This window comes from Magnolia sinica, chromosome 19, assembly GCF_029962835.1.
Source record: "Magnolia sinica isolate HGM2019 chromosome 19, MsV1, whole genome shotgun sequence".
NCBI lineage: Eukaryota > Viridiplantae > Streptophyta > Magnoliopsida > Magnoliales > Magnoliaceae > Magnolia > Magnolia sinica.
Window position 1 is genome coordinate 11,721,143 of NC_080591.1, and position 15,380 is coordinate 11,736,522.

The 15,380-nt window shown below is 39.9% G+C and overlaps 1 protein-coding gene across 1 annotated transcript in view; it reads left to right on the top strand.

Moving 5' to 3' along the window:
• The first annotated feature begins 1,879 nt into the window (after window positions 1-1,879).
• LOC131235676 (uncharacterized) overlaps window positions 1,880-15,380 on the top strand; it is a 41,154-nt gene continuing 27,653 nt past the window's right edge. The window contains exons 1-3 of the mRNA XM_058232960.1: window positions 1,880-2,874; window positions 5,269-5,307; window positions 7,232-8,382. Of these exons, the coding sequence (XP_058088943.1) occupies window positions 2,085-2,874; window positions 5,269-5,307; window positions 7,232-8,382 (1,980 nt within the window). The 5' untranslated portion in view covers window positions 1,880-2,084. The remainder of the gene's footprint in view (window positions 2,875-5,268; window positions 5,308-7,231; window positions 8,383-15,380) is intronic.

Sequence of the window (15,380 nt, forward strand, 5' to 3'; positions counted from 1 at the left end):
TCCCCCCGGCAAAAAAAAAAATAATAATAAAAATCCTCAATATAACATTCGAACCTTTAGACTCGTGGCCCACAAATAGATGGACAAGAAGAGAAATACAGCAGCAGTCCACAATCAACTGAGAGAAAAAAGAAAAAAAAGAAAAAGTGGTGTCTACGATATTCAAATTTGGGAGATTTCTAGGACACGGTCCATTCACGGTTCAGATCAACAGACGCCCAATTCCATATGCTTCTTATTCTAGTTGCTTTTATAGTGATTTCTACCTGCTACATTCTGGCCTAGATGGTGAATCATTCAATCTAAAACATGGGATATCATGCGTTAGTGGGCCACAGACCCAAGACTCAGCAGAGAGAATTGGTTGGATGCTATTAAGGAGGATGGTGAAAGACAATAGGATAGCCAATCTGTTAACTGCATCGGTAACCACAGTGCTTGATGTGAAGATCAGAGCCAGCTTGTCATGGAAGGCCATGATCACCACCCAAAAGAAGAGTCCGATCACCGAAGATGCCACCACCGATACAACTGTAGCAAACTTTGCAGCATTCCCATTTCCAGCTCCGAGTTCATTCGAAACACATACTCCAGTTGCAGCGAAGAATGCAGATGGAATCATTATCTCCCAACTATTGATAGACATGCAGATGGATAACGCATCGACCGCAATTTCAGCATTCTTCAGATTCCCAGTTGACACGATCAACACTTTATAGTACCAGCTCTGCCACTTGCCCGAGCTATCTCTCTCTCTCTCTCTCTCTCTCTCTCTCTCAACACCAACAACATGTACCTTTATGGCTTTATCTAATATATATATATATATATATATATATATATATATATATATATAATTGAATATTTGATTTGAGAGTTGAGTCGGGTGCGGGATGGGTCAGTCGGGTCGAGTGGCTAGGTTGGGTCGGGTGGTTGAGCTGAATTGAGTGTGGGTTGAGTCAAGTTGGTGGGAGTCAAGTGTAAGTTGAGTGTTGAGTTGGGCAGGGTTGGGAGTAGGATTGATTCAACTCGAGATAAACTCGCCTCAAGCTTGACTCAAAGGGTTCGGCGTATGAGTCAAGCTCCGGCGATAAATTCGAGCTTGAGCTTGAGAAGAGCAGGGACGAGTCAAGCCAAACTTGGCCCAACTCAACTTGGCTCCATGCACAGGCCTACCTGGAGGTAGGTAGGTGGTAGGAGAGTTCCAGTACCACACGCATGGTACGACACTCATAAGAAAAGTCACCCAGCGTCATGGCCAAAGTTTTTACAAGTCAAGGATTCGGATTCCGTCCTGCCCCTGCGGTGGATAATAATCCGTCCAGGAAAGGTCCCATGGGTCCACCATAATGTATAGGTTTACGCTGTCCATCCAATTTTCCAGATTATTTTAGTGAAAGATCACAAAGTTGAGGGCGATCTAAAGTTCAAGGGGACCGCACCACAAGAAGCAACTGTGATATAAATATCCACTGTTAAAACCTTCCCAGGAGCCTTGATGTTTATTTGCCATCCAACCTGTTCACAAGGTCATATATACCTTGGTGAAGGGAAAATACAAATATCAAATTGATTCAAAACTTATGCGTCTCCCATTAAGTTTTTAACGGTGGGCGTTCAATCCCCGGAGTGTCTGGTCCACTTGATGATTGAACATCCTCATTTTGAGATCTTTCCCTGGAAAAATGGATGGACGGGGTGGATAAAATCCGTACATCACGGCAGGCCTCACACTTGCACAACATTAGAAATGCTCATCAGACCATGCCAACAATCGAAATAAAAGATCTAAAAACCAGGCCTACATGATAATCAGTTTGATCACATCCTTATACAACGAACAAAACAATTGACATAAATTAACCAACGGTTGAGAATCTGTGTACATGTGCGGCTTACTTGATCATCATATTTAGCTAATTTTAACGCATCTAAACCTTTTCTCTTGCATTTCCTCCCTCCTTCCTCCCTCTGGTTTCTTCTCCTTTCATTGCATTTCCTTCTCCTTTCTCTTTCTAGCTTCTTCACCTTCCTTTGCTTCTCCTGTCTCATCTCTCTTTCAATCTCTTTCTACTTCTTCTTAAATGAAAGAATTCTTCCCAATTGTCATCTTCTTCTTCTGCTGTAGAAGAATAGCTCTTTCGATCGACCCACTATTCGAAGCTTGCGAGCCTCGAGACTGCGGCAATGGCCTCTACATACGCTACCCATTTCGGATCCTTGACCAACCTTCCTACTGCGGCTACAAAGGCTTCGAACTCGATTGCAAGAACGGAAGGCCTGTCCTCAACATGTCCAACAACGATCATTACTACATCCAAAACATATTCTACGAAAACCAAACTCTTCTGCTCGTAAACATGGGATTGCTCGACAGTGAAACATGCCTGAGACCGACTCACAATCTAACCGTCGAGAATAGATATTTCAGTGTTAGCTCTGCAACCACCTACCTCTTCTTCTTCTTCAATTGCCTCATCTCACTTCCTGATCGAATTGGCTATGAACGAGTATACACGATGGATTGCATGAACAATGACATACATCACTCTTACGCCACACTTGCTGATTATCAAACGGTGAAATTGATGAATTTTACCAAAGATCATGAAACATTGAGTTCGATGAGTTTTACTGAAACTTGTGAATCTTGGGCTACTGAACCGGTTAGAGCAGACCCAGAATTTCTTTATGGGTATTCAGAGGCCGGAAATTATTCAGAGATTTTGAAGACAGGGTTCGTTCTGGATTACGGGAGTGCTAGCAATTGCAATGGGTGTGTAGAATCTGGCGGTCAGTGTGGATTTAATGATACTATGTCTCAGATCATGTGTTTATGCCCTGATCGACCACAACTTGGGGCTTGCCCTGCTGGTAAGTCTCTGAGAGATAGTAGATTTTATTTTTATTTTTATTTTTTTGAAATTTTCTTTATTAAATTTTAATATAGGAAGAACAGAGTAGCGAAGCTGATGGGTCAGGTTCATTTGGGGCCTACAAAAGCCCTATTCCAGCTGATTTATTTTCTAGCCTGTCTAGACCCAACTCGAAATTGTGTTCCGAGCCTGAGTCTGTGATAGACAGAGACAAGCCAGGACTAGGTTCCATCCAGGCTGGAAAGGGTCAAACCTGGCCCACTTACATTCGTGGAATGGTCCATCTATGGTGGGGGCCATTTGAGTTTCACTCACATGGTCCATTGGAGAAGTTGGACGGAAGTGAATCTGCTTACCATAGGAACTTGCTTAAGCTTTTAAGAAATCAGTGGGGTCGAGCATGGTTCCCTTCCCATCACCACCCAATCCTGATCAAGTGATGATAAAGCCCACTACAGATAATTTCAATTAATGCATTTTGAGATAAAAATACTCAAATTAGAATAAGGTAAAATCCCAATTTGTGAAGGTTTCTGTTTCATGCAAACTGATGCATAGAACAGAACATAAGCCCATATGCTTGTAAGAAGTTGATCACCTGTAATGAAGTCCTACCACCAGATCTTTGAAACATTTCATCCACATGTCTAATAGGCCAAAAGTCATTCATCTTTTTCTCATTATTTCATCTTAGAAGTTCATATCTTTCGTTTGAATTTTTAAAGATCTTACAGTCTGAAGCGAATGAGAAATATGGAATAAACTCCTCTTTGGACGAGAGCTATCAAAACATAAAAGTAGACCAGGACCATTTCACAAATTTCCACATGAATTGCATCATTAGTCCAAATCAGAGAAGATTATGATGTGGAGGAGATTCATCTTTAGACAATTGAAATCAATACAAGGAAAGAGACGGAGGAATTTAAAATATCCCAAACCTACCTCCCACCATGCACAAGGCAGACGGGAAGGTGGATCAGGACTGTCCATCATGTCATTCCACAGATAGGCTACCTATCACTTTTACTGACCGATCAGACGACGTGAATAATTTCTCACTATGGTTTTTAACATGGTTACCTCTTGATGGACAGTCTTGATTGTGATCCATCTTCAATGTCACGAGTCCAATGGAGTTAGGTAGGTGGTATGAGAATTCCAGTACAATGGAGGAGTTGTACCAACGCCCATGGAAAAGTCACCTTCCCATCCAAGCCTTTACAAGTCTTTTAAGTCATCAATCAAAGTCATCACCCCAGTCAAACAAGAAAATGGACGTCTTTAAAGAAATGTTAGATTTTTTAATTTTCCTCATTAAAACAGAGAGGGCTCTGTATTTCTGTTGAATGAATTACAATTCATTCTATTTCAATGGCTGCTCCTTCAAATCCTTCCATCCTTCTCTCTTTCCTCTTCATATCTCAGCTTTCTACTCACTCAGCCAAAGAAGAACCTCATGCCCACCCAACGTGTCAGGCTTTTGAATGTAACAGAACAGACAAAAGCAGATTCCCTATCTCCAACTTCACCAGCCCTAAATGTGGAGTACACAGCATAAATTGTTATGAAGCAATATCAAAGATCCAATTTGAAGAGCATGGAAGATGGTATGTTGTTAAAAGCATCTCCTACAAAAACAAGACGCTTGTAATTCAAGATGCTGAACTCAATGATCACTTGCATGATGACATCTGCAATTCCCTCGACGACTTTATGTTGCCGTCCTCTCATTCAAAATACTTCCAAGTTGTAAGCCCCATCATCACCTTCTTGAAATGCGAGCGTGGTCATCATAGCCTCCCTCAAGATCACCCTAAGGAGTTATTTAATTACGCACACTGCGGAGCCTATGATCTCTATTACTTGCCCAGGAATGTACCGCCCCCGACTTCTCAGGATGACTGTTCTGTCATTAAGTTTCCTATGATGGTGTTTCCACCGCCTTTGGATCCGCATTGGTCAGATGAAAACCTCTCATCTCTGTTGGATTGTGGCTTTGCTCTTAAATGGAGCCCTCATGTGGACTGCTTCTTCGCATGTCACGCTCCTCATTCCGGTTTGAGTCATGGTAAAAGAATAGAAAATTGGGTCTGGTTGTTATAGTTTTTGCAGCTAAGGATTGTAGCAACTGAAAAGTCGATGCATCTCAAGTTCTTAACCTAACATTACTATTCACATTTCTTAGAGCCTGACTTACCAGTGGTTTTTAACTTTTAAGAGCTTATCCTTCTTGGAAAGAGATCCATTATCAATTGGCTTTCGCTTGTATATGATCATATTTACTCTGTTTTCCATTTTCTTTTCTTTCACTTAATAGTTTGGATAGTCATGTTAAACAGACAGCATGATTTATGTTTTCCTTAACCTTCTATATGTTATGATTTTGCAGATAATGAGAAAAGAAGGAAGATAAGGAAAATAATAATAGGTATTATTCTTTTCAAATACCAACATCTTCTTTGGCTTCGTTTCCGATTCATTAGAAACAATGCTTGTGTTTGCCTTTGAGAAAAGAGAAGCTAACACAATCTATTGGTTTGGACCATTGAATAGGTGATCTACACCTTGTAATTCCCATGACACAAAATCCCCGCGATCAAGCAATCCTAAGTGACTTGGGTCAACAATCTAATATGGAAAGAAAAAATATAGACAAATAATCGACACCAAATGTCCAAAATTTATTGAACTGATTGATCATGACTGTCTGATACTCTGAACAGGATGGCTTTTGCTAGAAGAGTACTAGCATGATTACAAATTATTTCTAAAAAGAAGAAAAGTCTAAAACCCTAAAATATATATATATATATATATATATCGGAATTACTAAAAATAGTAGATTTTCTTGAATTTTCATTTTTTAGCCGAAAGTGTACGTTTTCTGCGAAACTGAAAAATGCAACCCACTTAGTAGGTCGGTTCACCTCGGATGGCCCGTTTCAGCAAAGATTGATAGGTTGTGCATCCCGTAACGATACCCAGATCAAAAGTTATAATCAATTTACGGTCCACCTTCTTTTGGTCCACCCATGCTAGGAATGTACCTCATGTGCCACTTCCTACATCACTTTTTTAGTCCATCTTGGCCATGAAAGTGTTCACGACTTGCTCTACTTCACTGCACAATAGTCTATGTTGTGTGAGAAGCAAGCTAAGCTTTTAGTCGATGAATGTTAGCCACATGTCATTATAATGGCTCCCTTGAGTATTAATTTGCAAACATTATCATCAAACAACCACATATATACATTAAACTCAAACATTAGAAATTATATATATAATTCATTGAATAAATATATAAATGTATTAATAATGATCTGATGGGCCCTACAAAGTTCAACAATATAGACTTATCATACCACCAAATTTTTGACGCAGGGATGAACGTGATGAGGATAACTACTCCGAATCCACGGAGCTTTTCTGGACTCCTCACAGAGACTTCTCGAATCTACGAGGAAAGAAAGCAGAAAATAGAAATAAATTTTAAGAAATTCAAAATTGATTAATTCATCCATAGAAACGAGTTCACAACCCTTTAAATAGGGGTACCAAGCAATGGGAAAGAAATCAGAATCAAACTACAACTCAAAATCCTAGAATCCGCGACTTACTATAAATAGTAAACTTACTATTTATAGACGGTTGTGATGTCTACTAGTGCGCAAGGTTTTTGGCCAAAAATAGTAAGTGTCCTATTTAGCTTCACCAAACCGTTCTCCTAATTATTCTAAGCTCTTTTCACATTGGGCGCAACTCCTAAAGCCCTACGGATGAAGAGTTATAATCAAACTAAAACTTACTATTTATAGTAAAAATGAAATTAAAACAGGGAAACGAACATCGATTCAGGGATTTTTTGCAATTCTGGGCTGCGGAACCCAGCGTAGCGGGGTTGGTTGGCTTCAGTAGCTCGTTCTACCCCAAAATCATATATTTTACGTCAGATAATTCATTCCGGATTGCAAGATACGCCCGATTTAAGGTTCGATGGTCTGGATCACTTCTGTCGTCGACCGGGCCTTTTCTGATCCATCTTGGCCATGTAACTGTCCGCGACCCGCTCTGCATCAATTTTTTACTGGTGAATGATTTGTGTGTTAATGAAAGAGGTTGTACTTAACTGACATGGACTATTGCATATGGGCCTGACCTTATATTACCAATGTACCAAATGCATTTGTATGTGATAATTCTGACCATCTAATCCTGAGTATGAATATATATTGTGTGCATTACACATTAATGGACACATGCAGTCGGATTTCCCTCACCTAAAATGTCCTCTTATAAAGAGAAATGCATGTTTTTGAGGACAATTTCTAAGTTATCTTCCCTTCATCCTTTAGGTGCGTTTGGAGCAGCTGGGGGCATCTTTCTCGTATGCCTCATCTTCTTCCTCTCTCGAGTCATCTCCTCAATCACCTCTGGACAGAAATTCTGGCTGGATAATCTAATTTTCATTTGGAAGAAGAGAACAAAAGATGCCCACAACGTGGAGGAATTTCTAAAGAATTATGGATCACTCATTCTACAAAGATATAGGTATTCTGAAATCAAGAAGATAACCAACTCTTTCAAAGACAAACTAGGTCAAGGAGGCTATGGTGGTGTATTCAAAGGGACGCTCTTTGATGGCCGTCTAGTCGCCGTGAAGGTCTTGAATGAGACCAAGGGCAACGGAGAAGAATTCATCAATGAAGTCGCTAGCATTGGTAGAACATACCATGTCAACATTGTGACGCTTCTCGGTTTCTGTTCCGAGGGGTCCAAAAGGGCACTCATCTATGACTTCATGCCTAATGGTTCTCTTGAAAAATTCATCTATGCTGAGAAACCAAGAACAACAAATCATACTCTTGGTTGGGAAAAGCTATACCAGATTGCAGTTGGCATTGCTCGAGGACTAGAGTATCTACACCGTGGCTGTAGCACGCGTATATTGCATTTCGACATAAAACCACATAACATTCTTCTAGACCAAGACTTCTGCCCCAAGATTTCAGATTTTGGTCTAGCAAAGCTATGCCCAACGAAAGACAGTATCATATCTATGTTGGGTGCTAGAGGGACTGTTGGTTATATTGCGCCCGAAGTATTCTGTAGAAACTTTGGAGGAGTTTCATACAAGTCTGATGTTTATAGCTATGGAATGATGGTGCTAGAAATGGTTGGAGGACGAAGAAACATTGATGCAGGAGTCGAGAATACGAGTGAGATATATTTTCCACAATGGATATACAAGCGTCTTGATCTAAATAACGATTTGTTACTGCATGGAATAGCAACACAAGTGGAAGAAGAAACTGCAAGGAAGATGATTATAGTGGGATTGTGGTGCATACAAACGCACCCCACGAATCGGCCTACAATAAGTAGGGCTGTGGAGATGTTGGAAGGAAGCCTGGAAAGCTTGCCGATGCCACCCGATCCAGTTCTTTCTTCGCCCTCAAGGCCAGAATCACAGTCTTCCACAACAACATGTGCTTCGAAAATGGTCACCTAGATAATTGAAGAGGGATAAAACATATGAAATGGCTCATTTTTGCTTGTAAGCAAATGCCATATTAAGGGAGGTTTTTATTTACAAATTGTAATGAAATTGTTCCCATTTGCATATTTTAGACTTAAATCTTTTTCTTTCTTTTGAAGAACATACTAATCATCTGAACTGGGATGGTTTGTATTTGAGGAAATATTTCTTTTCTGATCATTTGCAGTAGCTGTGTGCATGCATATGGGTCGCCATAGATCGTTGGTGGATCAAATGTTATGAGTGCGGATCGTCTGTGTTGAAAGCACAGGAAATTCCGGTGCCGGCGATTCTCATCGGTTGGCGTCATTTTCGACGATTACAGAGCACTATGCTGAATCTCTTCCGGATAGATTGCATACTACACAACATAACTTTTTATGTGTGGGACTTCTCCAGGCCCACTATAATTTTTTGTGTTAGATCCAAACCGTCCATCAATTGTTTTAGGTAATTTTGAAGCACGAATCCAAAATTGAGGTACATCAAAAGCTCAAGTGGGCCACACCACAGAAAGCGTTGAGATTGAACAAACTGCCATTAAAAACCTTCCTGGGTCCAAGTGATAAAAAAGAGAGGAAGAAGTACGAAATAAGCAATAACAGGCTCACACGTGGCGATGTCTCTAGGTGATCGGTCAGGTCATTGTGCCTGACCCTATCTACTAACGGAATTAACGGGTATTCTTCTACAACACAGGCCCTTTACCTTTCAGCCGCAAAGAAATGTTGGCCTACTTCCACACAGGGTATATTGTATAACTCATTTAGTGTGTTGTTGGAACATGACATAGAATATTCATATTGCCCTCTGACAGAAATAAAATTTAAAAAAGAACTATTTTAATTCAACCATCTTTTTCTCAACTCGCCTAGGCTTATTTGCCATCTAACCTGTTGATAAGGTCACTGGTACCCGGGTGAACGTAAAACAAAAATATCAGCTCGATCATATAGCTTTCTATACCCCAAAAGTTTTCAATGGCGGTACTAATTCCTTGTGCTGTGGTTTACTTGAGCTTGCATTGTTTTCAGGCTTATATCGTAGAATGATTAAAAAATTGGATGAAACGGTGGATATAAGAAATACATAGTCGTGCGTCACATAAATTTCACTACCTAATTTACTGCTCGGTGGAGAGAAGAATACCCCGAGTGTTGACATGTGGAATTTTGGTGGGTCCATCATGATATATGTGTTAGATCCACACGCTACATCCATTTTTCTATGCCTTTTAGGGCTTCAGGTCAAATGCGAGGTAGATCCAAGGCTCAAGTGGGCCACGCTATAGGAAACAGTGAAATTTGAGGCCTATTGGTGAAAATTTCTTGGGCCCACGGGAGGCTAGCTCCTATCAAGCTGATACTTGTGTTTTCCATTAATCTAGGTCCATGTGACCTGATGATGAGCTTAGATGGAAAATAAACCTTACATTGGACCCTAGGAAGGTTCCCCGCTACTTTCGGTGGTGTGGTCCACTTGAGCTTTTGATGTTCCTCATTTTTGGACTCGTGCACTAGAATAATCTAGAAATAGTGATAGACAGTGTAGATCTAACAAATAAATCATAGTGGGTCGAAGAAGTTCCACATGGTAAAAATTGGATTGTGTGGCACTCAATCCATTATTGAGAGAGAAAATACAAGTGATGTTTACATGCCATCCATGCCATCCATACCATTCATAACATCATTTTTATTGAGATGAACTGAAAACACATATAAACGGATTCATAACTTTTGTGGCCCCACGAATATTTCACCTGTGTACGTTCAATCCTCACATTTTTGCCCCACTTGAGTATTGGATCGGGCTCATTTTCTCATTGGGCCCACTTAGGTTTCCATTGTAGGAACTTTCCGCCAAAGGCATTTATAGGAAATCCGCATCTGCAAGGGAAAAGCTATATCATATCACAGTTGGCATTGCTCGAGGACTTGAATATCTACACCGTGGATATAGAATGCATATTTTGCATTTGGACATAAAACCACATAACATTCTTCTAGAACAGGATTTCAGATTTTGGGCTAGTGAAGCTATGCCCAAGGAAAGTGTCGTATCAATGTTGGATGCTAGAGGGACTGTTGGTTATATTGCCGCTGAAGTATACAGTCGAAACTTTGGAGGAGTTTCATACAAGTCTAACGTTATAGCTATGGAATGATATTGAGGAAACATTTCTTTTCTCATTTACAGCAGTTGTGTGTGCATGCATATGTAATGCATGGGCATTTTCACACTAGGCTCGAGTGGGGTGGCCTGTGGGATGCAGGGTCACACTTCGGGTGGACAGCCCGTGTGAGGCGGGTTCCACCCGTGTGATGTGTGTTGCTTGTGTGAGACAGAACCCATGTGATGTGGGACCTACGATGGGGGTTTTAGTTAAGATCCTAAGCCATGCAATGTGGAGCTTGGGCTATGAGATAAATGGATTGATTTGCCATGCTCTATCAGTTCGAGCTTTTAGAGCAAGTGATTAATTGTCCTTCATCAATATGGTCATCATAGTCCGGATCAAATAATTCCTCATTTTATACTGCTAGCATGCCATCTTTAATGCCTTGCGCCTTGAGAAAAAAGTGTGTCGAGAGCAGTCATAATAGAGACACTACTCTTGGTTTCTAATGAAGGAATTTATCAAGTGCAACTGGAAGTAATACTAGATCTTAGAGTTATCGAAGGCAAGAATCATGGTATCTCGGGGAGGTTCGTGCAATGAGCTCACATTACACTAAAAGATGCTACATGGGAAAGATAGTATTTTTTTTTAAATTTTTTTAATTTTTTTAATTTTTATTTACACACACCCCACACACTCACGCCGCAATGGGATTTCACCAGCTATGGATACTTGAACCCTTGACCAGGTGTTGAAACTCTTGAGAGTCTACCACCGGAGCAAGAATAAGGATCCATGGGAAAGGTAGTATTTCTTGCAACAAAGATTTCCAAACTGCAACCTTCGGGGACAAGGATCATATAAGGGTGGAGGAATGATGGGACCCTTGATTCTATTGGTGAGCCAGCATGTTAGTTGCTCACAGGGTTAAGTAAAAAGAAAGAAAAAAAAAAGCCACAATGAGAGCTGTAAGGAGATTAGAAGAGTAATTTATTAAGGGAGAGGAATTTAATTGCTGGATGAAACATGAGGAGATTTTGGACCACCTCCGTTCTTTTTCTTTCTAGGCACGTTCTAGAGCATTTTAAACTAAAATTCAGAAGCTTATAAAATGGCACTTTTGTACCTTCTTAGAAATTTTTATGAAATTATAGAAATGCCCTTCTAAGAAAAGACTGATATACACATGCATAGAAGAGAAACTTCCAAAAATAACAGAAATTTCTAACCACCTAAATGTTATAATTGAATCCATTCCACGTACAACTGTATAAAAGACATGTTCCAGCTAAAGTCACATCTATTTGTAGAATTCCATAACCCAATTGTTACAAGCACAGCACAACATCCTAAAACCAGTGAAACCAGCTCCCTTCGGCAAGTCCTCAAACTCGTTTGCTGTCCTTTCTTTGCCTCCTGAAAAGTTAATCATCATAATCAAATCTAGCTTGATGACAGAATTAGCGGCTGTATTAGTCTCTGGTGCCACTGGGAGAAAGAATTCGACTATGATCACCTTTCCAGAGTCCGGTAACGCCTTACAGCAATTCTTTAGAAGTTTCAAGCAGTGATCATCGTTCCAGTCGTGAAGTATCTACTGCATGTATTTCATAAATCCCTTACTAGAATCCAAAGAACACTGAAGCAGTGATAATAGCTACAACATACTTATCTTCTTAATAAGTAGAAAGTAAGATAAGTTACTTGTGGAATAAGCAGCTTATCTTAAACAACTTACGATCCAAACGCCCCCTTAAAGTACAAGCAATAGTTAAATTTGGTTTAGGCATACATGGTCCAGCTCTAATCTATATTATAAATAATGTTTGGGCATACATGGTCCAGCTCTAATCTATACTATAAATAATATGAATAGCATCTATTATATATGTACATTTATTGCATTCGCTTATATTAATCTCAGCTGAAAAATGAGGTAAATGGGAGAATATGAGTAGGCCATAATATAAAAAAGAAAGAGAATGAGTCATCCACACTCAAACCATTCTCTTTGCATGTAACACACACTTTTCTCTTGCATCACTCCCCTATCTCTCAAGATGCACTGCATATACCATACATCCTAATAAATATAGTAGTGGCTCATTACCCATCTGAACTGAAAATGGCCAAGATCAGCCGGTGGAACTCACTACAAGAAATTGGCCTTTTGCTGACGAAATTATTTCCGACGAAATTGAAATATGACTTTCCCTGACGAAATTATATTTCATCGGAAAAGATTCCCACCATGACCAAATATGTTCCCACCACTATTTACAACAACGGCCTGGAAACTTTTCCTGACGACATTATGTATCATTGGTGAAAACTATTTTCCCAACGATTATTTTGTCGGTAAATGTAATTTTTCCCCACGAACCAAATAGTTCGTCGGCAAAAGATCCATTGGTGTCCATTCCGATGACGGAGATGCTATTTTTACTGACATTATACAATATCATCGATAAAAGAACTTTTTACCGATGAAAAAAATCATCGGTAAAGGAGCTTTTTACTGACGAAATAGATACATCGTTGGACAAAATGAACAGTGGATGTATTATTTCACTTTGTGTGGTTGATCATGGATGTTGAGTTGTAATTTTTGTTTTTGTTGTAGCTAATAAGTATATTTAAAAACATATGTACGAAGTGGATGAGGCTGATAAAGCACAGGTGAGCCCAAATATTTTTGAATCCTTTTATCGACAAATTGTGAAAACTATCACTGATGAAAATTTTCGTCAGTAATAATGTTATATTTTAAGTCAAAAATATTTTTTACCATTCTCTCTTCTTACCCTACCCCCCCCCCCCCTCTCCTGCCCGAAGGAGCACTGCTGTCTGCCTGACGCCCCTATTCCGGTCACCCTAAACCCTAACTCGCTGCTGCCTACCCAACACCCGATTATCTCCCTCTCCATCTCTCTCGTCTCAAATCTCTCTTACGTTGGTCGAATAAGTAATCTGTATATTTTTCTCTCATTGATTTCTTCTCTTTCACTTTTTTTCTAATTCTACTTTCTACCGATTCCAATGGTATGCATTCAATCTCCAATGTTCCTTTGGCGTGACCTAATTCTACTTTCTAACACACTTTTGTGGCCTCCAAGAAGTTTCCAATGGTATGCATTCAATCTCCATTGTTCCTTTGGTGTGGCCCACTTGAACTTTGACAACGGGTGCATTGCATAATTTTACGGCATGTGTGCAAAAATAACAATTCCACCCACTCGGTTGGATTTACCATCTAATTTTAGGGCATAGGCCCAAAAGTAAGGCCGATACAAAGCTCAAGTAGGACAAATGATCAAAGAATGATGATTGAATGCCCACCACTGAATCATTTGTGGGGCATAGTATTTTTATTATAACTCAATTCATCCAATGCCCACAATGAGGCAGATACAAAGCTCAAGCAGGAGACATGACAAGAAACAGGGATTGAATGCCTACCATTGAAGCATCTTACACCATTATGGGGTTCATTTTGAACTTCTGATTTGCCTCAATATTGGGCCCATGCCCTAAGATAAGCTGTAAAAAACCAACCGATGGAAGGGGTTGATTTCTTACCAGCATTAATGTGGCCTCATGTACAGTTTGGTTAGGTTAGCATGGTGTTCACACCCCAAGTGCAGGGTTGTGATGTAGTAATAAACTCGGTAAGACCGAGGTCGAATCCATAGGGACTGAAACCTGTACGTTATCTGAAAATAACCAGATCTAGAACTAGGCTAAGATGAAATCTAAACCAATTGTGATTTGAGGAATAATGGTGAAATATTAATTTAAACTTAAAGAATTCAGAGAAAGTGAACTAGGGATTCAGAGGATCCACTTGTAGAGATCAGGGAGATCTTATGCCTGCTTCATGGATATTATACTGAACTTACTTGATATAGTTTTCAAGAGATGAAAGGTATAAGAATTAGGTATGATTCCATCACAAATCCATGCCTAAGAGACAAGGTAAACAACAGAACTTAGACCAATCCATAACTAACTAAAAGATGTATGAGTATTAGGAAGGATCCCATCATCCACCCATGTCTATGAGACGATGGCGAACAACAAGGTTTTCGAACATTAAAATAAAAGGAAATGAATTATTCAAGCCATCATAGATCTACTGTAATTTAAATCACAACAAACCATTAATGACTAAAAGAATTTCTTAAATCAAACAAAGTCAATCAGTTCAGTTCAATCAAACCTGTAGAAGCTCCCATCACGCCACAAGCTTCACCTCTTAGCCCTAGCTAAGAGGTTTAGCCTAACATAATCATAAAAAAAAGAAGAAAAATAAAGAAAAAATACATAAAAATTTCAAACACTTCTCTCTCCGCCTCTCTCTCTCTCTATCTGACGTCCCCTATTCAAGCATACCTTCTTCTCCACGTTTGAAACTCTTTTTATAGCTTTTGGAGTGGTGGAAATCAGATTTGGGAAGCTATCGCACGCGCAGCGAAAGCCTTTTCGCAGCCAAGTTCAGGGCTTCATAACTCTCGCGTTCCTTGCATTATTTCTGTAAAATCAGCGTCTCTTGGAAGTATTTTGGCTGGCTACACGATGGACGGTTCAGATCTGCCATATGATCAAAGATGGTGGGCCATAACTGCCTGAAAAATCTGATTTCGCGGACGTGCGTAGCCTTTCGCACGTCCGGCACTGACGTGATCGGTGGGCCCCACAGAGGTATTTTCGGAGAAATCCACCCCATCCATTAGATTCAGGACGAAATTTCAGTCAAGAATGGGTGGTTTTAAACGTCACAGGACCGCCTGTTTGTGGCCTCTGTATCGTGCACGTGTGCTTGCATGGGTCCAAAAGTTCAGCA